At 46.1% G+C, this 27,773-nt stretch overlaps 1 protein-coding gene and 1 long non-coding RNA gene across 3 annotated transcripts; both read right to left on the reverse strand.

Moving 5' to 3' along the window:
* Nucleotides 1-8,366: 8,366 nt before the first annotated feature.
* LOC126521797 (uncharacterized) lies at nt 8,367-9,991 on the reverse strand. The gene is made up of 3 exons (XR_007597289.2): nt 9,938-9,991; nt 9,576-9,629; nt 8,367-8,767 (listed from the first exon to the last, which is right to left on the reverse strand). It is a non-coding gene; the product is annotated as an uncharacterized lncRNA (long non-coding RNA).
* An 11,623-nt stretch (nt 9,992-21,614) lies between these two features.
* Nucleotides 21,615-25,770, reverse strand: LOC126522018 (uncharacterized). 2 transcript variants are annotated; one of them, XM_050170791.3, is made up of 3 exons: nt 25,304-25,770; nt 22,853-24,887; nt 21,615-21,788 (listed from the first exon to the last, which is right to left on the reverse strand). In XM_050170791.3, coding segments are annotated over exons 1-3 (2,046 nt in total). In that variant the 5' UTR covers nt 25,313-25,770; the 3' UTR covers nt 21,615-21,786. The 2 variants fall into 2 exon arrangements, with proteins under 2 accessions (XP_050026748.1, XP_054922191.1); XM_055066216.2 differs by lacking the exon at nt 25,304-25,770 and having other exon boundaries at nt 22,853-25,029.
* Nucleotides 25,771-27,773: the final 2,003 nt, after the last annotated feature.

Consider the following 27,773-nt stretch of genomic DNA (forward strand, 5'->3'; position numbering starts at 1 on the left):
GTAGGGCAAACGGCAGCAGGAGTCAGAGAATGCAGTGTCAGATAAATCCGGATGTTGGATGAAGTTTCCCGCTAGAATAGCTTATCGCCGCACAATGGTTGTCATTTTGGTCTCCCCGTGGTGTCAAAAAAAAAAAAAAGACATGCTTCAAGAACAATTTCTTTGGTCTGCGACTAACTACTGTATTACCACTAAATTTACAAAAATGCATTTCAACATTCTTGTTTTCTCCTGCTGCTTTTCTTTTTCTTTGTTTCTATTTGTTTCTCTTCCTTCGTCTTTTTCTCCCTACTTTCGGGTCTATCTTTTTCCCCATCTTCTGCCTCTAGCGGTGGCGTTCCATACATGGCGGCGGTGACGTGTTTTCATCGCCTACATTACTTAAAAGCCTGCACACTAAAACACTGTGTTACACCCTTTGAGGTGCATCTTGTTCCCAAGCAACAATTGTCATTCACGTTGCGCATGCACTTCTTTCTTTAATGCTGCACGACCAACGCTGTCCTGTCAGGAAGGCTATGCCACAGTGATGCAACCTCGTCGTTCGTCTCCCAGAAGTACCATGAGCGCAGCACTAAGTGCGTACAATATAGATGTCGATTATTGTTTGGTGCAAGATAAGCCCCATAGGGGGCAAAATGGCTACCCCAAGCGAATTCTTGCCGTCGGCGTCGGTGTCGCCGTGAGGCTCCGTTTAAATTTAGGTGTAGGTATGATATATGCCAAGCCTTGCTATGTGACATGGGGTATATGCGGGTTACATTGCCGCACTATCTCTAACACTAAAGTTGCCCATATACCTGGTCTTACATTCTTGACAAGATTATTCCTCAGAATTTTGAGCACGGCAGCCCACAAACAAGCGTCATGAAACAAAACTCCGACAGTGCACGCCTGTTGTCTTAACTCTTCTGAGACTTAAATATGAAAAGTGCGAAATAATAACACAGCTCAAACCTGAAAGTGACGTAATTTTATCGGCGCGGCTGGCACTATCTCCGGGATCGCCTCAGGAAAGAGGTTTGAAACATACCCGACACGGGAAAAGTTGTGGTAAAGTCGCTAAGACAGACGTCGGTTTTAACTAATAAACGTGAAGGAAATTGGCTGATGGTAGGATTCAAACAGAGGACCCCTTGCGCAACAGCTCGTTTTTTTCTCAGTCAGCCTACGTTTACTTCCATTCGTGCTGCCACTACAGCTACGAGTCTTACACTTCGCGTAATATTCCAACATGTTATCATCGCTTCGCCCTTATGAAGAAAATTTGATATTTTTTGTTGTTGTTGAAGCATGATCATTGAGATAAATTTTCAATGTTCCAAGAGAGCTGTCGCTGATGGCTGCGATGCGGACACCACTGGTTCCCTTCTATATCTTATTTTCTTTGTTTTTGACATCAATACATCATGATAATCTTGATGGTTGCTGCGCAAACTTATGCAAACGTAGACACCAAGGGCTGAAAAAACCCTAAACAGTTATCGTTGTAAAATAGTGCGTAATTATGGTTGCGTGTACTCGACCGTGTTCTTGCCGAGGTTTTGCACCGGAATAGTATTTACATTTTCTCTGTGAATGATCAAAAGTATGATTAAATGCAATTAGGCAATGTTTCAGTTTATTGATCAATCGCTCCGATGACGGTTACAAAGTTTTTGGAAGCATTTGAAAACGCAAAAAACAAGTATCTTTGAGGAGTTAGCCCTTCACGCAGTTTTGTTTTTATTTATTTATTCTTATTTTTTCGTCCGCACTGGCCTAATAAGCTTCTGAACTGAACAGAATTACAGCACTAACGGGAGCCATGACTTACTTGCCTAAAAGCAAGGCAATACAAAGTTGGCTCGTCAAGAACTATTCTAACAGATATTTCTAAAATACACTGCCATTTGCGATGTTTTAACGGATTGATGAGATTCATGAAGAAATGTTCTCAAGCTAAAATGCAGAGCTAGTAATAACAAACGGTAACATAAGTTAGGAGCTCGCAGAAAGTGGAATACACTTTAAGTGATGAACAGTGGGGAAACAGGCAGCCTCGATCTGAAGCCATTGTCTTCGTCGAAGACAAGTTTCCTAGTCAAGACGCTGGCTGCGATCTGAGTCCGCCATTGGTTCACCACTTTATTTCTTTAACGTGCATTAACACGATTAATACAAAACTTGTCGAGAGAGTCCGTAAATGTATGAACTCAGTATGTAAACTGTGTGTCGTATAGCACCAATTACATGGGGCCTTTCACCAAACCTAACACCTGTGATGCCAACGTTGTAAGTATTAGAGGAGACACTAGTATTACACCACAGCACACCACTGCACTTGTTCAGATGCTTTCGAAATACAACGTATGCACACCTTTCGGTTCTCATTCACTATCCTGCAGAAGACGAACGGGCTAGTAACACCTGCAAACTTGCAGAAATGGGGAGAGCTCGCGCACGGGTGAAATAGGAAATAGAAGCGGTGAAACAGCGGTGGCTTAAAGTAATGGGGTCACAGACTTGCCACTGGTCTATAGTGGCCAGCCACGAGGGAGCCATGACACGCAGCGAACGAAGATGTATCTGTAATTATCATGCACTCACACACACAAAAGCAGCAAAGGCCAGGCAAAGCTCGGAAACCGCTCACCATAGTTTTTTTTTTTTTCTGAAAGTTCCCAAAGCGCTTCGGTTTATTGCCCCCAGCATGGCGGAGCATTATCTCCGCAATTTCATTTACTGCAGGTACGCCCTATACGTGCTACGAGCTCGTTAGTTCCACCGCTTCGCCCGCTCGGCTACGGCTTTCCGCTTCCCTCTGTCTCGCCCGTGGCTTTCAATCATAGGGCATGTGGGGCACCTGCAAACGGAGTGAGGACGTCATAAAAGCCCCTAGTTGGGAACCGTGCTGCGATGCTGACTTGCTTGAGCGTAGCCTGGTGGGGTTCACTGAAGGAGAGCTGCGCGTGTGTGTGCGGTGAGTCAGAGAGAGGTCTAATCAGATTCTGGAAAGGAAAGGCAGTTGAGGGGTTAAAACGTCCTTCAAGATCAGCTGAATACCCTTCTTGAGATCTCTGCGAGATTGGCCGTCTGTTGAACATCCCAGGCCAATGACCAGTGCACCCATCAGACAATAATTTCCCTTGGAACTTTCGCGACTGCTTTTTGGTAATATGCTAGACGATCTTCCAGGCTGTTTTTAACGGTTTGTGTAAAATAACGACTACAGTTTTTCTCTCTCTCTCTTTCAACTTCTAAGGCTATATGATCGAAAGCGTTATTGACGATTTCTGTCATCTTTTGAATATAGCGTCTTGGCTAGGAAGTTGTTAATTCTAGTCCGCATTGCGGTAGTTGTAAATTACACGCCTGCGCCCCCTCTCTTCTCGCCTGCGATCATGTCGTTTATTCGTCTGTCTTTTTTCTCTCATGTTTCTGACAATATTGGTTATGTTTGCTTCCATCGAGAGACAGTGGCTATTGGCATTAGCAGGTTTGCTCGTCTAAAAACTATTGAAAATGCATACACTTCTAAGTCACAAAAACAATTTTGCGAACACACTTGGCATAAAGGACGAGTGCACGTCTTGCCAATCCAATCCAAATCTTCGCTCAGTCGTCAAAACATACCATCTTTGATGCCTATCCATGACCATGAAAATCTTGCCGGTCCGCCCCACCATTGCAAGGTACTCAAAAAAGCATGCTACTCGGTCACTTACTGGCTACGAAAGAACGAGAAAAGAAACCTTAAAACACCATAAACATGAACGAGATTCCTCTTTTTATAGCTTCATGGTTCGTATGGGATGGGGTTCGTCGAGTATAAATGCAGACCTCGAACACTTATGTACATTAGCTCGTTTAAAAGCGCATGCACTGAACTACGAGTGAAAATTAATTCTTAATGATTATATCTCAGTCAGACGGCCTTGACTGGGCGCGATGGTAAATCCAGTTCGGAAAAGGTGGCAATGACGCACATCCAGACATAGCAACACAGTGTGACGGTTTATTCTGGGAGGTACACGCTTAAAGACAGACCAGCAAAACGAGAAATAGGATGGCGTGTCGCTTGACTCGTAAGAATTTTAAAAAGAAGAGGCTTCAGCTGATGGCTTTTTGCAAGCTTCGCTTTGCTTGCGCGCTTGTACCACCGTGACATGAACCGTGCATTGTCGTAGAAGCTTTACTTGGCGTCAAGAATTCGGGGTTCGTGGTCACAGAAATATTCATACAAGATCGAGATTAGTCTTCGTAAATGTAGTTCTGCCAGTCTTAAGATCTTTTCTAGGAATCTTATAGACGGCGTTCTTGTATAGATTGTATTTATGCGCAGTCGACATATATATTATCTACATACAGCAGTTACACAAAGCCTAGGGCCACAGGCGCGCATGTTGTTTTTAGACAGTCTATAAACGCGAAGTCTTACACATCCTATTAAATTACGAGGTTTTCTACGAACATTCTACGCGTTAATAAGATACGTAGAAATCACTTACGTTCACTCACAGATAACCATGTCTACTGTTTGTGCGTATTGATATAAATTATTGAAATATGGATACTAGGCAACAACTTGATAGTTAAGCCACGTGTTGACTGGGACTTGCTGGTTGGGTGTCAGACAGAAAGCAGCGCTTAAATTGTGTTCTTACTCTTCCATGTCTTTTGGGCGTTTTTTACTATGGAATATTATGACACATTGGCGATGGTCAATAGTTGGTGATCCTCTGTTTGACGTCTCTGTGAATGCGGCTTCTGATTTGTTGTCTCCAGCTGAAACGTCATCAACGCTGTAAGACGCATTATACTAAACACGGGAACAGCCAGAAAGGCTGTCCCGTGGCCCTTATATACTGAATAGGCGCGCTTCCTCTGGCTTCTGCCTGTTCCTACGTCTCTCTGCCACAGCGGCCGGCAGAAAAAGCGATAAAACAAGCCGCTCCGGACAGAATATTCCCGCTAATCTTCTTTGCCCCGAAGAAACAGTTGTTAGGATATTCGCGTCACGTCCCAGCTGAGATGCGGCACGTGCAGGAGGGCAGCTTTCAACGTTTTGTGAGCCGCATGGCACGCACCTTCAGCGGGACGGAGGACAGGCAGCCGGCACTCTTTTGCATCACCGTTTTATTGAGTAGGACCGAATGCGGCCACGTGTCGCACATCTTTGCTTCTTGGCATGCATAGCTTGTGGTTTCTTAGTCTGTCACCGAGGCGATGTTGCGGCTTCTCGGCCAATTCTGAACGGCTGAAACCAAGACCTGTTTACTTGTGTAAGGTCTGAGCAAAGGCGTGGCTTTTCGAGTGAACACGTAAATTGACTGCGAAGGTAAAACACCAAGTAACTCGACGTATCGACGGTTTTTCGTTCGTCGAACTCAGCCTTAGTGTGATGACTAAGATGGCGTGGTGAAAAAGAAGACAAATTCTGTAGAGAGCGAGAAGGAACACTTCTGTAAAATGAGTAGTCCTGGACAAAGAGCCACATTGATTTAGCCAACATAAAGGCTTCAGGTTGATTCATAGTTGCTGCTGCAAAAATTAGACACTGATTTTAATATCCCTAGGGCAACATTTCTATGAGCACATCTTAACTGTGCAGAATCTCTTTAATGTGTTTGGAACCAAAAATACTGTACCCTTTGACTCTATATTTATAGCATCATTTTTTGTTAGTTTAGTAGTTAACAAAAACAACGCTACGAAACAATCACAAAAAGAAGCCTCTTTAAAAGAGCCCAAAAATGTAGCTCCACCGTCAAACCTCCATAAAGATGCTGTTCAGTGTATGTATCACCTCACACACACTGGTGTAATAAATTAGCTGTTACAAATTTATTAGTTCCCATTGGTTGATTGAGTGAAATGGCATGCGGCGAAACAATTATTAAACCATTTCTCGTGATTTAAGGTGTGGCTCTGTTGCAAGGTTCAAAATAATTGCGAAAACTTTTCAGTTTGGTCTGTACTTTGTGTTTCTCTCTACGTGCTGAAACATACCGCTGGAAAAATTCGTCCTTTGAACTCAAAGCAACAAGCCCAGCTTGTTAACCTACAATGAGTTTGCAAACGTTAATACGAGCTTGTACGAATCGCATGATAATAAAGAAAATTCCAGCTTCACCCCCTATTTAGCCAACCGCAAGGCCAACGTCTATCTTTTTTTACCTGGGTTGCCACGTGGCATAACTAGCGAAGAGCTGTATTGGTACTTAGGAGCCATTGACTACCCCCCTCTCCTTACAACCCATACTCTTGCGCAAATTAAATCGTTGTGCCCTAGCCTTGGTTTCGAACTTGGCACACATACGTGATGTCCACTTTCGTAAGCTTTGGGCTTTGTAATAAACAGGTGTAACTGCCAAAACTTTCGTGCGTTTCCAAGCCTATCCTCACAACCTGCATATAGTTCGAATTGTTTTAATTATTAGTCCTTGAACAAAGAAGCGAAAACTCAATCTCATTTCTCGTGCCCTGTTGAGATGGCTGCCATTCGCTGAGTACTTCCGGTTAATCCCCTCCTGCGCTAAGTATTCATTGTTCCATTAGGTTAAAAAGCATGTTGAGAAGCGGCGTTGGGCGGATACGGTACTAATTTCGCATCTACGTGTAAATCTTCTCCTCGCACCAAAACTAGAAGTCATCCATAACTATCTTGTCTCCTAGAGGTAAATGAAAAAGAAAAGAATTTCTTGTGTACGTGTATGTACCTCGAGGGAATGTTTAAAAAAAAATATTTCATTCATGCCACTGAAAAAGAATACAAGCGAGCAGCACTGCACCTCGCGAGCAGCCTTCATTGATAATTGACCCTAATCACGAACACCCCGCTTGCACATGTTCAGCATTGTTTGCATAGTGCGCACTATACTGTCTCCCAGAGTCCTTTATTAATGGCACACCTACACGCCAGGAAACAGGCGACGAAACCGACCCGAGGACGAGTCCGGCCTAACCCACATTCTTGCCTGAATAATGCGCCCAGCTTGGCAAGAGAACGAAACAATAAAGTAAGCTTAATGACATGCTCACTGTGCATAGTACACACCCACACTGCTCCGGTGTAGGTGGGATGGGAGGAGGAGGAAGGTGAGGGAGGGGAGGAGGGTAGGGCGTACGCCTGCCCACGGACACCTTGCAGACTAATGCCTTGCTGCGTCATCCTCAATCACGCCGACTGTGGAGCCGTGGTTGCGCAGGAAAAAAAAAAAAAAAAAGAGAGAGAGAGAGAGAGAGAGAGAGAGAAGACGTATCTATCAGGCAGAATACTGCCGGACATCGTGAATCCAAGCTGGGCGGGGTGGTCTGTTCCGAGCGGACGCCGTCTCTCTGAACGATATTAATGCACCGCTGTCTGCATCCTGCGAGCAGGAAATTCGTTTCCGCCGTAGAAATGCACCGCGGACTAGTGCAGCCGGCTCGTCCTTGTGCGCCAGAAAAATTGACGTGAATAAAAGAATCCCGACCAAGAAAGAGGTTCTCGTCACTTTCTTTATAGTGTTTAGTGAGGTCGCACGAATGTTTCTTTTGTCATACGACCCGCTTTCGGGCGCGTGCCTGTTCATGCCTCTCGCTGCTGCGAAGGGAAAGAATGGCTGCAGCCAATTTGGTGTCGAGTGTCGCGGCCCTGCCTTGCTTGTGGAACGTGTACGAACAACGGGCGGTTTAGTGACATTACAGGCACATTCGCAACGATATGCCTGCCTGCTGTACCCTTGAGGTTCGTGTGACAAAAACATGATTTTCTTTTTTGTGAATTCAGTGAAGATTCCGCTTAACTTGACAGAAACGCGCATCTGCGACATTTTACCATAAATCAGCACTTCCTTCGGCTAATCAATTAAAATGATAAGACTTCCTTGAACGCTTAATTGGAAACGGAACGATTGAACTGTTAGTTACATTTGCTTTCGCACTTAGTTCGCAAGGTCAGGTTATTAGTTACGGTGGCACGCTACGGTGGCACGCTAAGGTGGCAGGCGTGCCTAGAGCGAGCGGACTGTGTGCAGCATGCAGGTGCCATCGTGCAATCTGCTGGATGTCGCGGGGTCGAGACATCCCTCTGTCGCGGAGGAGACCGCACGTGAAGTGAGCGAGAGGTCCCCTCGAAGCCATACGGTCGATGCTTTTGCTTGGAAACATGAGGACTGCTGAGGCTCGCATCGCAGCAGTTCGAAAAGAAATCCGCGATAGGCATTGGTAGTGTGTGAAGCACAAGCAGCCACAAGCCCCTGTCTTAACGGAAGCTCAAAGGAAACTTTCTCGAACCAGGGGCACACTCAGCTGGACGACAAAAATATTCGTATCCAGCACACCTCTCCTGTTCTCCAGGAAATTCTGCTGGAGGGTGTACAGTACCAGTAAAGCAAGCCGAAAAATAAACGAAAATGCTATAATATTCGCTTCGTACTTTTTACACAATTCTCGGCAGTGCTGTGCCAAAAAAAAAATCGACCCCTTTTCCTAACTAGGCAACGGTAAATGTAGTCTTGCCGCGTAGCTTCTTTTCCTTCGTTTCCTCGACGGCCTTCGACTCAGGTTCCGCGTTTGCCTGCCCGTGCCGATCCGCCTTTTCGTCGCGTCCATCCGACGCCGCGCTGTTTTCCAACGCCGAGCGGGTGGTTTCCAACAGGGTCGACTCGAGAGCCGGTGTTCTAGCCGTCTGAACCGGAAGCGCAACCAGCATCCTGGCCTCTTTCTGTGCGTCGTCCGGATGAACATAGACCAGAGGAAAGTCGGTTGCCGCGGCACGTCGCCTCTCCTTTTCCTTCACCCTCTGTGGAACAAACGGCAACAATATGCGAATAAAGTACTATTTGTCAGAAGCACCTGATGTATTCGTTGCGGCCGATCGCAGTATCAACAGCCATTAACTCGACCGTGGCCACGTGATCGGCCAAATTGCCACAGGGGCTGCATTGGGGTCCATTGGGTCTTTTCATAATCATCACGTAAGTTGACGATGATGATTATTAGGGCCATCATACTCAAATAGATTGATCATGACGATGACTGTGGTGATGATAATACCCAAATACTCCCTAAGCAGCACCTATTGCAATATGGCAGACCACGTGGCCGCGGTCCTGTCACAATCATATCATAACCATCACAGTCATCATCAGGATCATCCTATTTGATGATTACCATGAGACACAACTAAGTTAGTTGTTAAAGATCAAAGCAGTTGAAAGTTTGAACGGATACCACGAAGAAAGCAAGCACAGCACAGCACCGACTGTCAACTTGGCTTACCGTAGCCAGTGCGTGGATCGTACGCACATGGCCGTGCGATCAATGGAAGTGGGCGAACAGGCTCACTTGCAGCTGCTCCTAAAGCTCGCTCACGATAACGCGCGTGACAGGAACAAGTCCTCACAAGATCATTTTAGTGAAGTACCGAATTCTCCTGTTCACCTATTCGAAAGCGCCACACTAAAGGCGTCCAAAATTATGGCTGTCTTGCAAGGTGACTGTTTGGTAAAGTGAAGGTTCCGGTAAGAAAAAGAAGAAATGGAGGAGAAGCCTCAAGTCATACATAGCAAGAAAATGTGAACCGTGCAATGTACGGCCCTCTTGCTTACGATTTCTTCCGTCTTCGAATTAGCGTAGTACAGTACGTTGATTGCAAGGGGTGTCTGTAGCGCAAGAAAAGAAAGCAAACAATTATTACGCAGTTTTTTTTTTAGAGGTTTGACAGACCTCAAACATATTTTCAGCATAAACCGTTCCTCACGTCAGAAACATCTGCATTACATGTTTAGTAGGTAACAACATAGCTCCCACACTGGGCAATACCAGATTCATTTATTACTCTTTAGACTGTTGAGGGACTCTGGTAGTAATTAACTAAACATGCAGTACTGGTTGCTCGCACACAGAAGCCTTGACTTGCACCATTTTACTCTACCACAAAGACCCTTCATTGCACAAAAAACTCACTCACAGAAATCAGAAGCTTCGCGAGCCATATTAGCCTGGGAATCTTTATCTGTAAAGAAAAGAAGGCCTTGTAAGTGGAGCAGAAGTCAAGTGCATTTATTCAGTCATAAACGTAAGTGACATACTTTTACTGCTTGTACAAGACGCAAATTCAGGCGAGAATATTTACAATGTATACATCACGGCCTAGCTTGCATGTACATTAGCCTTTATAACTTTTTCGACGATGTCATTCAATGACAAGAACATTCACCTTAAAGTATTGTTAGCCTTCTTAAAGCAAGCCCTCATTGGTGTCTCTTAAACTATTATGATTATTAATAATAATAATATTACTATCATGGGCACAATGCATCAGCGAACGCTATTTTCGAGCAAGATGGCCTGTTTATTTCTAAAATAACTGAGAAGATAAAAAAGAAAGAGGGAAAGATGAGCAGAAAAAGAAGGCGACCAGAGACTCCTTCGTGATAATCATTTTCCTTTTCTTTTTAGCTTGCTCACTTCAAGGATGACAGTATAGACAAAAGCCATTCAAAAGAACTTTCTTATGCCGCACAATTGGGCGTTATACTCCTTCAACAGATGAAAAAATGAGTGTTACTTGCCGATTTGGGTAAGAAGGGTGGTACGAACACAAACGCCAGCCCAAAGATGGCTTCTATGGCGTTCGATGTGGCCAGGAGGACAGCACCGCTGCTCATGCTTCTCGGCACGTTCTGTGACGAGTAGTGACCCATGACAGAGCAATTGTGTTAATACAAGCGCGGAGCTCGAGCAAGAGTGGCTTGAACACAATCACTGTTTGGATGAGTAGCTGTGTTGCTTGAACAGCATGTGTACGCTGCCATTCTGTTGCTTACAAGTGCTAGCTATGGCGATGCTAAGCTACATAACAAAGGATGCACAGAAATATTGCCTGTACGTAGAGGTGTTGCAAAAGACGTATAGTGATCAGTGCAACTCACATGGTACACAGCGCGGAACACCTTGAGGGTGGCGGCAACATTGACTGCTTGAATGGAAAGGCCTATTACTGTTATGCCCCACAAGACTGCGAGAAGAGAAAAAGAGCAAATTTCGAGCACGTTTGAAACGAAGGCATTTTTTTTTCAGTAGGTCTAAAAACAGGTTGACTACTTACAGCCATTGAAATGTTCTGTTCGGCGGAGGTTCCCTGAGTAGAAAGTGCTTAATTCAATGGCGGTCTAGAGTGAAACGTGTGCAGGTACCAGCTAATTGTAGCACATGACCATGTTGTTGCCATTGAAGAAGCGCTAAAACGTGTCGAAAGATTTAAAATTCTCAAAAATATATCGACTGAAGAAACTTAGTACGTAGTAGAAACGCTGTCAACCCCTGTATTCGATCTTTTGACTTACCCAAAATCAAAACGAAATAGTCTTCCTTTTCTGTAATAATTCAGACGCATGATGTCAGCGTTTCACCACGAATGTTTCAGTGACTCGTGCAAGAAGTAAATAGCGGGCTCTTTGGTGTAATGTTGAACAAGTGCTATGCCCTAAATTGCAAAATTTCTACATATTTTAGGGGTACTCATTTTCTTTCATTGTTGAAGAGATCATTAAAGAGTCAATCTAAAGTCTATTAGAGAACTCACTTTCAACAGCTCACCTATCTTTTCGGGCTCCAAAGCGAGGGTGAACACGAATCCCATGATGACTCCGATTACCATCCAGTGATAAAACTGCAAAATCGACACAATGCAAGGAACCGAGAAGAAAGCGGCGATCTCGCCAAAAATTAGACTAGTCATAAGACCGCGCAGCTATCACGACATTTATCCACATCATGCTCGAGTCTAGGACTGGAGTACCATCCCGTAGCACAAACAATGGAATGGCAATGCTTGAAATTTTTTACAGATAACCCGAGTTGTGACATGGCATCAATAGAGATGATTACTATAGCTGGCACGTGAGGCTAGAAGCTTAGCAGGTTAGTCCGTGTCCAGCTCGTATCCAGCTGGAGGGTTTGCTTAGTTTCACACAATGCGATTTACTATGCAGGTCTGGACAAGGAAAAAGTGTCCTAAAGGCGCGCTGGCTACTTTTTATCTCCGTATTCCGGTAACTCTCTGCAACTAGCCAGCCTTGACGAAAACCAGATCTCTGTGTTGCGTGGTGACTGCACCACAGCGGCACAGAATCACCTTGGCCCGAGTCCATCGTAGGTCTTACCAAGCACAGCGTGACGGTGGTTAAAACAGGATTACAGCCGTCGCTCTGCTCCATAGACGCATGCCCGTAGACGCTTGCCCCGACGAACGCCTCGATTGTTGAGGTCGTTTTCGTTTCAGTTGTCGCAGCCTTAACAATGACAACACGTCGTGGAACTGTCAGCTGAAACTTCTTCCTCTTCTTCGCCCACCATACATCGTGCTGAGGCGTAGATGAAGCAGGAATATTGCATGCGAAAGCACGTATGCTGCTTTTCTGAAGCTAGGCTTGTTGACGTTTGGCAAACGTTTCACAGATGTTTAGAAAACATTGGATAAGAATAGCGATTTGGGCGAGTTGGTCTAAGTTCATCGCTTGTTTAGAGCTACGTGTTACCAGGAGCAAGTGAAGTCCGAAACTAAAAATTCAAATCAAATTAATAACGTAAGTGAATGTGTTTGAAGTTGGAGATGGGTTTGAGAGCTTGATTACAACTTCTGCCATGTGTTTCATCGTTCCTTTCTGGAGAAAACTAACTGCACACTTACATGAAATACATGGACACACTTCTGTCACTTCTTCTCCGTGTTTGGAATGTTATGTTACCTTTCAATTTGTCCGCTATGTCACACTAGCACCACATTATGCAGGCTTTTAGGGCTTTCCGCTTCCGTTACTGCGCTCTGCTACATTGAGGCCAGTGAACACAGACTGTAACTGCCCTCACAATTTTGTTGTGATGTAAACCAGATTATCTCAACATGCAAGCTGTCTCAAAACAGTGCATACATAATGTCTAAGAATACACACTTGATTCTATTCGAATAGGTTGCCAGAAGTAATTTTTGTGTTCAAAGCATGAACATTAGCCAACAAATATACGGTACTAATAAACTTAATCAATTCATTGTCTAGTCCTTAACTGTCACTAGTGTAGTGCTAATTCAACCTAATATTCGGGTAATAATAAACTTAAACAATAAATTGTCTAGTCCTTAATTGTCACTAGTGTAACGCTCATTTTCGGAAGCCCATCAGTGCCTTACTTTCTTTCTCACTGCCAACATCAAGATAGATAAAAGATTCCTTTCTTTATATTTAATTTTCATTGCTACATCTGTGGCATATGGTGCTATTCTGCGGACAGTCTTTCCTTCGTCGCGTGTAGCTTGCATCAGCTATGAAGATGTACGTGCGATGAATGAATTATTGCGACGGGGTTTGAGCGAGAAGCTGCCGCCCCCACTTTCCAAACCAGCCAATGCGTCGATTTCGAGATCTCACTCACAAAGCGCGTTCCGGCCAGACCTTGGCAGGAAAGAGCGTGTTCGCCGCATTTCCATACAATCGAAGCTTTCCTATCTGCTAAATTTTTCCAGCCAAAAGCATATTCCTCACATTAGCAACGTTTTGTAGCCTGTCCACGGATGGCATTACAATTGAAAGAACAGTAATAATGTGGATCACGTAAGTAGGGACAAAGAAAACGTCTGCTCAAGAAGACGGTTGTATGCACGTTGGAAAACTTGGGCAACATTGATTTTTGAGAAGTAGAAAAGAAAATAGACAATAGGCTTTCGCATTCATAAAATAAAAGATTGCCATAGCAGGTTTTTGGGCACGGACATCGCGTCCCGACTTCATTATTCATTTATTTTATTTTTTGCCTTGGAATATGTTCATGCTGTATAAACACCACTAGATGCAAGTATAGACCCGCAAGTATAGACTTCCCGCAAGTACAGGCCAAAGAGCCAGCCCAATCACAATGAAACTGTTATTCAAGTCCAGGGGCAGAAATTCTCGGAAAACAAGTGGCGATTCCCCCAGCCCGCGAGCTGGAAAGTAGATTGCAAACTCCGTCTTCTGTGGCTCAAAGTAGAAGCAACAAACTGGTCTGCCTTTAAAAAAAGAAGAAAAATTATTATACGCGCCCTGCTGTATGTAGCGAACACATAAAGTGACATCACCCCTCCAAGTTATCCTTTTTTGCCAAACCCATGCGAAATTTCAACTATCGGACCCTGTGGAAATCAACAAATTTTATACGGCAAACTTCAAGTTGCGAATGAAATAAAACATTCGATTTGAAATGAATTTAATTAAAATGTAAAAGCTGTACACAGGGGGACAAATTATACATTCTACAACGCTGTCCATCTTCTACAACGCAGTTGTCCGCACAACAGCGTGGACAATAACATTGGCAGAAGTAGAAAAAAAGCGTTAACGAACTTTTAGCACGAACAACCTAAACACTCATTTACATAAACATATGTGAACTAAGTTTGCAAATGCTGGTCAATATTTACAGACGCGTCCATTCTAAGCGCAATAAGGACGCCAGTGAGCTTTAGCCGGCAGTGATGTCACGTCACAGCACTTGCATACATGCTGCTAACACCTGCCTTTCGGTTTTCATTCGTTTAGATTTGTCTGATATAGGTATCACTTGCTACAAACATAGGCCGGTATACTTTGTCTCCTAAATTGAGTGTAAGTAGGAAATGAATTACTTCGTATGCACACTAATTTATTTCTATAGGCATCACGACAGGTTCTTTAACATAGGACGCTGCAGTATTCAGTAAGTCATTGCGAATTTCGTTGAGTATCGACGCAAGTAATCACTCGCTTAACCAATAGCCTCCACTAGTTAACCTCCGACGATTTGCAAAAGTGGGCATTTTTAAAGGTGTAACACTTGACGTAGCAAGTGTACACTCTCACACGATAGTCGATTAGCATATATGCATAGGCAGTGGTGCCATCTTTCCTCCGGAACCTGTAAAATGTGGTCGGGGCATCCAGACTTGTCTGGCCGTGCGTATATTAAAGCAACGGTTTATTATGCGCTAAGCGCCACCGTTGTTGCGTCACCGAGAGGTCTTCAGGACGACCTCTTCTGCCACAGCTCTGTTCCGCTTGCGAACGTGCTCGGCTTCCATTTTTTCCAGGCTCCTATACTGGGCGCGTTTCCTGATTTGCCAAGAGGAATACCCGTGGGTTTGTCCGAGGAACGTCGCTGCAAAGGCATGTCTATCGTGCCGCGCTCCTGATAATGATTTGCCTGGCACTCTTCTTCGCCGGAGCGTTCGGAAGGTAGTTTGTCCTGCATACCGTAAAAAAAAGCGCCATCTAAAAGATCTACTGCCCCGTATCCGGCATTAGTGGATACTTATGAGGTTCGCTACCGCAAAATTTCGGATATTCGCCAAGGCAGCGTGAGTCACTAGAGCGTGTCTATGACGGAATCCGCATTTTCCCGTAAGGTCCGGCTTTATCGCTGCAGTGTGGTTTCGGACTTAACTAAGCTTGCACTGCACAACCAGCGAAGGAAACGAAAATATGAATATTAACATAACAGTAAAAAGTAAGAAGACAGTATGAATTAAATAGCAGCCTCGAATAGATAATATTCTACTTGAGAATGAGACGTGCAAGTGAAGTTGGGCAGAACATGTTAATACGGACAGCAGCAGGAGACAGAAACAAGTCTGGCTTACGATGTTTAACGCTTTTTTTTCTTTCTCAACTCTGTAAGTTCGACGTTAGCGAGCCTTTTATGAAAGCTTATGCCCGTTCTGTGTGAAATGATATAACGGCAGCCTACCTATTTCGGTAAGTACTAGCGTTCCACGAAAGGGTATTGCAGTCAATGTGGTTTGACGCTTCGGTATTGGATTTGCGCAAATTTAATATAGAATCCAAAAGTAGGCCACCGCCTTTCTCACCACAATAATGAAAATAACCTGAAGTACAATAAATTGTTCCCACCCACCGCCTAACCGCTAACTGCTAATGAGCTCCACAGATTTAGCTTGACATTGTTAGTTGTTTCGCCAGCTACCTCATCTTTTCCACCAAAACTCCTTATCCTTTCTTTTTTTTTTTTGAAACATGATTAGCTGGGCTTCTGTGACGTTCACATGAGTCGTATCGTCGCATCGTGTTCCACGCCATGACATTTGCCCCCTCCCCCCCCTCCCACTTCGCGGCCTCTCTAACTTTCGTAACTGGTACTACACGGCAATAGTCGGCAGGTCATATTATTCAAAATAAACTATAGCCAAGTGTAAAGAAAACTGGGACGCGTCTGTCTCTCAGGCCCGTACAACCAGGTTTTAGAACAAGCCTTTACATTCCCGACAGGCGGCTGGTGCCGCAGGATCAAGCGGTCAATTATTTATACAACGCAGAAACATAACGCACGCCTAATTTTTTTTCTCTCTTGGCCTCTTTCCGCGGATTCCGTCAAAAGTGCGCCTACTCAAGGACACGACCGACGGGGTCAGTTGTGGCAGTTACTAGTTCGAGAAGCTGGACAAGCTGTGCAAGTTATCGAATCCATGACCTCGTTACCTTGCGCCCTTGAATTTAATTCACCCTTACATCATTAATTACGCGTACAGTGTAACAACCGAGTGCTTCAGAGAATTTAAACTGACAAATTAGTATTTCTGCAATGACGCCGAACAATCGCGTTATGATGCACAATGGTGCGCTATAAAGGAGCATTTTGCAACCCTTCGTGATGCTTCAAGGGTCATCTTTGCCCTTTCTGTGCCTGCGCTTGCTGACGTGATTTATTTCACGGTGTACTATACCCGTGATGTTCGCTCTAATGATGCAGCCACCGACTATGCTAGTTTTATATGTTCTTTCTTGTGCTTTCTTGCAGCGTCCTTTCTTTTTTTTTCTTAAAGCAGCCCCCCCTCCCGTCCATATAATTCCTTGTTTTTTTTGTTTTGTTTTTTTGGCTCTTCTCCAGGTTTGGAGTTCGTCATCGTTTCTTGGCTGGATATATTTGTGAATATTTTCTTACGGAAGACTTATTTCTATCACCAAGAGCAGAGTGGGACATGATTGAAAGGACGATGGGTACGACGAAGTTATAACCTGGCGGGGGCTGCTCATTCTGGGCAATTTTACTTTTAAACTCCAACGCTAAAATTGTTACCGCCCTTGTTATCATTATTATTTTTATGCACCTAATTGAACCACCCGATTCTTGGCCAATCCCCCACTGAGGGTATGTGCCACGGCCACTTAGGACAACAACAACAACAACAGTTTTACATGCATATGCGCTTGTAAATGTACCTGTGTGCAGGGTGTCCCCACTATAATGAACCACGATTTAAGAATGTGCGAATGCCACATAGCTGGACACAACCAAGGTAACGTTGTTTGCCGCGCTTGTAGATACTCAGATTATTATTTGCATCCCGCCTAATTACAGAATTAGTCTTGATGAGTTACTCAGCTTCACAAATATTATAATTAGATTAAGAGTGTCAATGAGAAAATTGCTGAGCATCGTGAAAGAACTCCCCACACAGCTTTTTGTTGCTAAACATGTGCTACATAAAAGTGTTTTTCCGAGCGTGCAAGAAGGCCGTGAATACAAGCGAAATTGACACGCGACTGGTCGCTCGAGCCACTTTGACGAGGTTTATTGGACTCGTCAAGCGGCACCTAGAAGCACAGTGGCAGCAACCCCGATTGCTCAGCTAGATAGATAGATAGCTCAGCTATATATATATATATATATATATATATATATATATATATATATATATATATATATATATATATATATATAAGGAAGGAAACCGAGGTGATCATAAGTCAACAAGCAATGACACCGAGGACAGCAATAGGGAAATTACTTGTACCAATTAATTGAATTGAGGAAGTGATGAATTGTGGAAATGGAAGTTCATCTACTATAACTAACCCTGGGAGGGTTAGTCATCACCACCTAACACTCCTCAGGGCAGTTTCAAAGTCTGTGGACGCAAAATTTGAAACTGCCTTGAGGGAGAGCGTTCCACTATCGAAACTGTTGGCATAAGTAAACTTCAAGTGCCATCATTTCTCGAAATATCAACTGGCCCACTGATCTCCTACCTTCTCCTGATATATATGTCGCATCATGTTCCACGCCTCGGCGTTAGGTACGCGTCGATTATTGGCCAATCCCCCTGAAGAAACGTGCCACCATGACACAAGAGGTATGAAGCCTCAAGTGTAGTCACGTGTGTGTCGTGCTGCGCATACGCCTCTCACCAACATTCTTCCCACGACAAGCATTATACTTTTGCCTTCCTTCTCCTGATGCAGGCAACTAACAACTACATGCGACGTGACGGTGCTGGTGACGTACACTACTGCTGCTACTTGGCTACACCAAATAAGGCTCATGTTACTTAGATCCCTCCAACATTGCGTTGGATCTGCATGTCTGTTTTTTTCAGTTCTTTCTTTTTAAGAATCTATTTTCCAGCTATGTTCTTCTACAAATTCTACACTGACTTCGCGTCGAAACTGTGACACGTGCGAAGAAAACCAATCTGCTTCGATAGAAACATTCAATTTAGCTTAGTTTAATGGGACGCTAAAGTGAAAAATGATTTCTTCTGCATCAGTAAATTACCTCTCTAGGACACCTAGAACACCACCCTTACTACGATAGGACGCTTGGTAAACCAGGAAAAGCGCAAGAACGAAAGACGGATGGCGACGCCTCCTTGAAGTTCCCGCACCTGGTCACTGTGACGTCATGGATTTTGCTGGCATCTTCTAGGGCCTACTTAAGTATATAGCGCTGCGGATAGACTACATTGTGTTCTAAAGGAACGAAATATGAAACATGGCAAGTTTCGGGAACCTCTACTCAGTCAACGCAGCCCAAATGCAAAAACATACTTTGGAATCCCTGACGTCCCACTGACGTACCGGAGTTGGGGTTTCGGCGCGAAATTCAAATATTGATACTTCGACCTTCATTTTCTCATCTAATAAGCAAACTATTAGTTTGAAAAGACTGCCTGCAGGGTTTTCAAACAATGCTTCATCAGTTGGAGTCTCAACGGATTTATTGTTTCGCTTTAGTGGCCCTATAAATCTTCGTTAGACGCGAGGTGATTGACTCCATGCCGAGGCACACCACATTTCTTCTCACACTATTTTTGTTGAGTCATTTGCATGTTACACGTACAAGCATTAGACTTCTTACTGATTTTACTGCGAACCTGTTATTGCGACTAGGTGTGGTACAGATGTATGTGTAAAATTAACTAACAAATTACTCTTTGTTAGAGTCATTGGCGCTGGTAACAATTTGTCAGGTGGTTCATCGGGTTTGGAGAGTACCCATCTGATGTAAAACATGCACTAGAGTCCCTATATACTACACGAAACATGGCGCATGATGCCAATGTATTCGGTTGGAGCAGTCCTGCGGAAGGGAGGGGAGAAGGAAAGAGGGATGGAGGAAACAGGGTTAGAATTTAGAGCGAGGTCATGTCCGGTAGATGCGGTAGAGAGGATGTTCACTCCAAACGTACGCTGTGTGAATGTACAGGAAAACTTGTATTTAAAAATACTTGAGCTAACACGATGAAACTCGGAGGAAATGTTGGGAATGTCACGGGTGCATGATGTGTGGGGAAAATTAGTAGTGTGGATGGTAATTAGGCGTGCTGTTGAGAAATTACGAAGTTTATGTTATACTCGTATTCTGGAACTCTTTCGGGTATTCAAAGCTACGCTTTTTTTGAAGTATCTGATGTGTCAATATAAACATTAGCGGGAAGATACTTTGTATTAGAAGGAACAAGTTAGCAAAATTTCAATATTATAGCCAATTTGTAAGAACCGTGGGAGACAGTGAGCACTGTGTTATTGTAGTTATCCTCGATGTTCGCTGGGAAACTAAAACATCTGTCATTTGCGAACTCCTATAATTGTACTGGGATAACTATGTGTAGACATAAAATTTGCATTGCGAAAGAAAGTGCCCAAGACAATTAAAAATCTAGGTACAATGGGGTCTTGAAAATTTCCAAAAGTTCCATTACAGAAACAAGCGTTCCTGTAAGCAAATGGCTCGCCACTTTTGCTTGGAACTTTGCACACTTATACGAGACACATCATACGCCTAATATCAATTATTAGATCGTTTTATACTTCATAGGTATTAATCTGAGAGCGCTAATTGGAAGCGATCGCGCGCTCATCGCCATCTGTACATCTACGCAACACCACGGGATCGACTCACGACCCGCGTAAGTGGTGAGGAAGACGCATGAATGCCACTAGTACGTTTCGAAGGGACGGGAAACTCTTCATTGCCGGAGAAAAAAGAATGTTCGCCTTTAACACCGCTACTCATGAATACGGCTTGCAATTCTGCAACGCCGCACAAGTCTGTCGGGTTTCTTTTTTTTTTTTATTTCCCCGGGTGCGAGCGACATTTACTACCATGTCATGCTCGTGTTACGTGTCTTGCACTTATTCCTCTTTTTCCTGCACGGTGCACGTATATGTCTTTCGAAGGTGAATATAAAACTCGTGATCACTTTCGTACGAGCTTCATGTTCACTCTACGAGTCCAGCAAAGTGTGTCCTGCTTTTTTTTTAGTTTTGATTTTTGAGGAGATTATCTCTAAGTCATCGTACCATAGCTCGCAAATATGGGAAACCAAGAGCACGAGATGCCTCAGTCCGGTATCAACGTTTCGACCAGTGCGCTTGTCTTTACCAAGGGTGCCAACAGGATTGGATTAAGACAGGTCTTCAAGTGAAAACGCTGGCGCATCAGTGCGTCGTTCTGTTCCCGTGTCCCATACTACCACCGTGTTGTATTACTTTCAAAACTTCTCGCGTTGGGGCTTGAATTCTTACCGTTGCCGTTAGGGCTAGTGAAAATAGAGCAAGTTCCCTCAATGTTACCAAGCTGGGCGAAAAAGCGTCCGGACATGTACAATCCGTCCCGCACGGAAAAAGCCAGCTTCTCTCGTCGCAGAAGCGTACCAGCTGAGAACGTGTATGGGAAGGTACGATCGGTGATCGCCGTAGGCAGCTCAGCCTCGATTCAGGAACACGTCGCGAGCTCAGTGAGAACGCGTAAGTATTAGCTAGCACGCTGCTACGAGGACGGTGATTTATCAACTTTTCTTTTCCGTACACTACAGGCAGCAGTCGCTTGCTTAAAGGCCTCTGATTTATTATCTACGTCTTGTGTTTTACATGTGCACCTATGAGTATGGGAGCCGCCGCGTCGCTGAATATCCTGGTATTTCGGAGCTTTTTGAAGAAGCCCAGGTGGTCAAAATTGCCATCTATTCATGGCAATTTTGATTACTTGGGCTTCTTTAACAAGCTCCGAAATACCAGCACGTAGGCGCTTCTGTATTACGTCGTGCGCCTGAACGATGCCCCCGTAACCCTGAATCGAACCCAGCGGCCAAATGCCGTAGCAACTTATTTATAGCGCCAACCGAAATGCACCATTAGAAAAAAAAACATGAGTCGCAGCTCTGGATTGTTTACTTTATCTTTAGTGCCGGTTTGAAGAATGCTGAGAGAACCGTGTTGTCAGGAACTGAGCAGACAGAAATGACTTATCTTTGGGCAACAAACAACAGAGGATAATGAAAGTCGCACGAATGTTGCAGGGTTCCGTAATAAACCACTCGGGGAAATAATTAACCATTGACACGTTAGTGAAAAAAGTTTATTGACCGCCATCAGTAGCACGCGTCGATCTTTTCGGTAGATTTTTGTTCACAACCGGCAGTAGTTGAGCTTCTTCGGCGGATTTGTCTATTGGACGGTGAGATGCAGGGTGATGTGGATGACTTTGATGATAGATGTCATATTTGGTTCCTGAAAAAAAGTAATAAAGGAGGAAAAGAGGTGGGAGGTCAGCAAGGTATTTTACGATGTATAGATGAGAAACACGGAAATGCGCAGTAACAGTCAATCTGCGATTCAGCGTTAGTTTACATTATTTGTTTACGAGACTTAGTACGACAAAAAAGCAAGCCGTAAGTCATTAAGATGCTTCTTGTAAGATGCTTGAACCTTGGTTAGGGAGAGAAACCTTTTCTTCCTTTCAGGACGTGCGTTTCTTAACTACGGTGGACTTGTCCAATTCATAACAACAGAGACCACAGTACAGCAATAACATACAGACACATATACTCTTTAGCGATATCATTGCGATAGTAACGATACAAAATGTTAAAGCACGTTCGCGCCATCGGCGCCGCCGCCGTCGTGCTGTAACGGTACCAACGGCGCATGCGCGGCCTGTGCGTGGCGTTTAGGAGATTTCCAGACGAGGAAGGCTTTAATTTTTTTTTTTTAACCTTCTTGTTCCAGACGCGTTAAAGATCCGCAGTGCGTTTGGCTGCAGAAGCGACGATGCCAAGTAGACGCACCGTCACACTCTGCTCATTAGGCTCTTGAACACCGGGCAGGGCAGGGGAACGTGTTTTTTTTAAGGTTTCTCTCTCTCTTTCTCTCTCACTCACTAATTACCAATCGGCTTTGCAGTGGAATCAGGGCAGGGTTATACTTTCCGATTCTAGCATGATCGCTGCGTGCACAAACTCAAGCGTTCTTGCTGAACGATTGTGCTCATAATACACAATGGTGCACACAGTGATCTGAGCGGGATGGACAGTAACTTCACGCTACGAATCCCGACGGTGTTCGTTCGGTCGAGTGCTGCTACGAGCCGGCACTCGCCTCCGTGTTGGGGCTTCGATAACTGCAACGCTAAGCCTTGCTACCGCGCTCAATGCTCCGCCATTTCGGCGAAACTACCAAATCTACAACGAAGTACACTCCTATTTCTTCCTGAGCAACTTTCGAGCGATATTCATCGGTACCTTGACAGTCGAAAAACTACAAAGAAATCGGTGTATAGCCCTTTCATGACTTACATTTCTTCTTTCGGCGGAGGTAGAGTGCGTTGTAGTTTATGGGACCAATGCCATAAGCGTAGTTGAGCCCATAGTGCGGGAAGGCGTGGCTAAGTTCAGCACCGAAGGGAGCCACGCCGTAACCGAGGTCTTGCACGCCGTAACCGTAGGCAGGAACGAAGTCAAAGGCTGGCCCGAGGCCATACCCTGCTCCGAAGGGGTACCCCTGGACGCCCGTCACCGTCGGGTCAGCACCATACGTCGTGGCTGCCGCAGGAGCTGCATGGACAGCCGTGGGCACGGTGAGTCCAGTGTCGGCGCCATGAACAGCGGTCACGGCTGGAAGAACGTGATGGGTCCCGACACTTGTGACTTCAGCTGGAGAAGCCGACGCGGCTGGCGCGCCATGGACGCTTGTCAAAGCTGGAGCAGCCTCGTGGACGGCGCTGGTTGTGGTCGCCACGGCTGGTGACGCTGCGTGCAGGCTAGGCCCTGCGGAGCCAGTCTCGTGAACGGTGGTCACGCCTGGAGTGGCCGAGTGAAAGGTGGCAAACGAAGGTGTCGATTCGTGAACACCCACGGCTGGCACCGCTGAGTGCAGAGTGACCGCTCCAGGGGCGGCCTCGTGAACAGAGGTAACACCTGGTGCGGACGTATGAACTGCGCCAACGGCTGGAGATGTCTGATACGAGTCTACTTTCGTCATTTGAGACGCTGGGGGAGCAGTAAAAGGCGAATGCTGGTAAAAGGCGAATCCTGGAAAGGGGCTCACAGCTGGTGTCTGGTGAACATTGGACACAGCATGGTCGGCCGCCTGGTAAGTGGTGGCCGCAGCTGGACCCATGTGAACGGAACCCACTTCAGGAGTGGCCTGGTACGTGGCTGAGGTAGTGCCCATGGTTGGAGTGGAGTGCACAGTCGCAATGCCCGGAGTGGAGTGAACTGTGGCAACGCCTGGACCTGTTTGGTAAGTTTGGTAAGTTGTGGATGGGGTGGCGACAGCAGGCATAGCGTGACCACCTGCGACGCTTGCAGCGGCGTCGTGGAACACGGTTGAAGCAACGGGAGGACTCGGGTAGCTGCCGACCGTTGTGGCATTGGTAACGGATGGCGTGTTCTGAACAGGCGTCATGGCGGAGCCAGCCTGGTAAGCGTTCGCACCCTGGGATCCGGGGAAAGCAGGGAACACCGGGGCCGTTGGGTATGCAGAGGGCCTACCAAAGCCAGGCACATAGCCAAAGTAAGGGGAGGGCTGGTAGTAGCTCGAGTCAACCGGAGCAGGTTGGTACGCGCTCTGCCCATACGGCACCTGGTAGGTCATCTTCGAATTCGGTGCAGCACCACCATTCGCAAATGGGAAGGGTTGGTAGTACGGACCGTAAGGAAACTGTGGGTTGTAGTAGACTGGGTAGGCGGAGCCATCTTGGTACGCAGTCACCGCCGGGGCAGGATAGGTCGAAGTAGTGTCGTCCTTAGAAACACCGGCTGGAGAGCTGTGCACCGTCGTCACCGCTGGCGCGCCGGGGACTGTGGTCGTGGATGTAGGCGAAGCGTGAACGGCGCCCACAGCCGACGCACCTTCAACTGGAGCGTGCAGTGTCCCGATGGCTGGCGTCGCTACAGCTGGAGCAGCGTGCACGTTAGTGACGGCTGCGGAGGACTCGTGAACAGAGCTCACTGCACCCGGTACGCCGGAGATAGAAGTGTGCACGGCATTGACCACCGGAGCAGCGTAAAGGGCGTGTGCCGCCGCTGAGTCGTGGATGGAAGTCACACCTGGATAACCGTGAACAGCTGTCGTGGTCGAGTCCCCGTGGAAAGCCCCAACTGCTGGCGCCGCCTGGACAGAACCCACTGTAGCCGAACCCGTTGTAACGGCGTGCACGTCAGCGTGTACATCGCTGTGCTCGCTGGTCAGAGCAGCGTGGTCGGTGGCACCAGCAGCCGTCGTGCCAGCGTGGGATACGCCGACCGGGGCAGCTGTATCGGTGACGGTAGTGTGGTAATCCCCGCACAGGACGCTGGATGCCAGCGACAGCAGGAACAGGGCTGATATCTGCATAAAAGTAGAAGACACACCCACGTGAAACAAAAGATTATGTTCTGCTGTCGTACTTTGCACGTCACGCAGCCTATGATGTCCACATTTCATCCCCGTAGGATCTACTAAAAGTGTCACTTTTCTTTTCTCGTTTGTTACTGTTCGTTTTCTTCCGCAGCTAATATTTCTCAGGCTGTCTAGATTTGTCAGCGTTTCCTGTTTCTCCCGAGAGAAAAGTGAGCTATTCGTATAACGTTGCCAATCGGAAGTGCAAGCAATGCTCTTGTAACGTGGCAAACTACAGTCACGGCGACCAGCGGTGCGAAAATACACTCGGCGCTGTCTGTTTAATGTATTTTCTTGTAATCGTTTGGCCGTAACTCAACGTCAATTGCTCCCAAAGGCACCCTCGCGCGAGATTCCGTACTCACTCCAATCATTTTGAGCACCACTGCGCCAGCCTACCGAGGGTACCAGACTGGCTACGTGGCCGACGCTGGTTAGACCCTTATATAGTCTTCGGGCGAGAGGGGTCCGATACCCTATAGGCGGTCTCCAGTGTCTATCGCTCCTGATCGCTCCGTCGGACTCTTCTCTCTCATTCTTTCTTTTACTTCGCACAGATTCTTTCTTTCTTCCGCTCGTCGAAGCTTCTCTCACAAATGATCACAAAAAAAGGAATAATAAAATAAGCAAGAAAGAAAGGGCTGGACTTGCGCCTCCCTAACCTTGCCTCTGAAGGCCGAGGGCAGAGCTTGTTCGCTGGGGATACGGTTTCTTACGGCGAAAAAAAAAAAGAACAAGGCACATGGCGTCGCCATCTGGCTACAGTGCCCTGATATCAGAAATTCAGCGCCGTACACGAGTTTAATGTGATTTCTTCACTCTGTTCTTTTCTATTCCGTTCTTTTTCACTTTCTTCGCGACGTCTTCCCGAGCTTTACATTACCGCTTTCTATCTCTCTTTCTCTCTTTCGCGTTCTTCCCTGCCTGCTGCTCTGCGGCCTGTTGCGTCTTCCTATTCACGTTCCGCACTCGTTGACGATGCACAGCACGTCTATCCCGTCTTATGCGATCGGCGAGTTCGCGTGATAGGGGAGGAGGAAAAGCGGCCGCGATTGCGGTCTATATGAGGAGACTCCTGTCCCCTCTCTCTCTCGTCGCAGGACTTGACCGGCGCCGGCAAAAGTGCCGCGTCGCATTGGGCGCGTCTGTTTTGCGGTCCTTAACAGCTATATCTCACCTACCCCCTACCTGCCCGCTTTAATCGCCTTGGCGTCATCGTCGAAATCCAAACACCAAACCGGTGACAATCTTGTACCCGGTGCCGCTTGGCCTTCAAAATATTTTCGCTATATATATAAAAAAAGAAGGCGACCAGACCTTCAGTTCGGGCGCACTGCAAGTTGCATGACAGGACTATACAGCGAGTTGTTTTGAGCACATTCCTTCGAATAAGTGGCGTGTTGTACACGCTATCATTGCCACATGCTCATTTCGAAGGCGTGTCCTTTGCGGCGTTCCTGTCTACACTGTGCGATGAGGCGAATTAAAACTTGTTGATAACTGACTGTACGGCGTGCGTCATTTGTGCTAAACGTCGAGCTATGTTTTGTGCGCGTCACTTGGCGCAACCTTGAAGCGCACAGGAGCTTGTGTCCTCCGTGATCTACTTGCAAACATCGTTACGCATTCCAGCGGTGACGCGACGTTAAGCAGGAAGGCAAAGAGATTCCAGCGGCAGGCAACGCGCAGTGCTCGTGGCATACGCGAGCAGGACGGCTGAGACATCGAGTGCTGCTATTTATAGTGCGCCTGAACGCTGCAGCTGTGCATATTAACCACACCGACCCAGATTTTGTCATTTCGACTCAGACCTATAGAATCTGCGCAAGTTTCTAGTCATACGCAGCAACGTCGTTAACAAAAATATATGTTGAAGACAATAAATTATTTCTTTAAAGAAATTAAGAACTTTCTTCGTAACGGATGTAATTACTAAAATTAGTTCGTTGTTGAGCAGTGTTATATGTCTGCTTGTCGAGAAGAACGAGTCAACTAGCTCAGCTTTGACTTATTCTGCAGCATACATACTGCACGTTCAGCGCTAATAAACTTTCTCAATGCGATCACATCGGTGGCATTCATGGTGTGAGGGCGTCCAATAGCTACCCGCAGCGGTAGATCATGGACTACTCGTTTCTGCTGCTGAGCAGAAAGTAGGTCGCAGGTTCGATGCCTAGCACCGGCAGCCACATTCCGACGCGGCGGGATGCGAAGAGGCTCGCGTACTCATATTTAGATGCGCATTGAAAAAAACCCATGTGTTTTAAATAAAACAAGTAGCCCCTCCCCACCCCCTCCCTCTCCTGTGACGACATCTCTCGTACCCGTGCGTTGCAGTGGTACGTCAAACAACCGCATGATTTGATTCGACTTTGTCCGATGTGCGTGAGCTGATTCACTCAGTAGTATGTTATATGCTGCTCCTGTAATTTTCTAGTTTCCTCAATATGGGGGGGGCTCGAAACATTACACCCGGATCCTACGCGTGGCAAGCGAGCACGCGTTGTCATCGAGGAAATCCTGTGCGTCGGCTGCTACAAGACGGCTGCTAGAACACACAGGCTGCAGGGAATTCGCGACCCCGCGTGCAGCAACTGCGCCGATTTGGAGACGCTCGACCACTTGCTACTTCGCTGCCCTGCCTTCGATGTGGAGCGCACGGACTTGTGTACAGTCTATCGGCGACTGGGACTGACTTGCGATACGGCGACCGCGCTGCTATTCCCTGCAGCCCACTCGTCCATCGTGAAGCACGCTCTTTCGGCACTGCTAGACTACTGCAATACGACGCACTTGAGACCGCGGCTCTGAGCCCCGCACTCACTTTTTTTTTTC

The sequence above is a fragment of the Dermacentor andersoni genome, chromosome 6 (assembly GCF_023375885.2).
Source record: "Dermacentor andersoni chromosome 6, qqDerAnde1_hic_scaffold, whole genome shotgun sequence".
In the NCBI taxonomy this organism is placed as follows: domain Eukaryota; kingdom Metazoa; phylum Arthropoda; class Arachnida; order Ixodida; family Ixodidae; genus Dermacentor; species Dermacentor andersoni.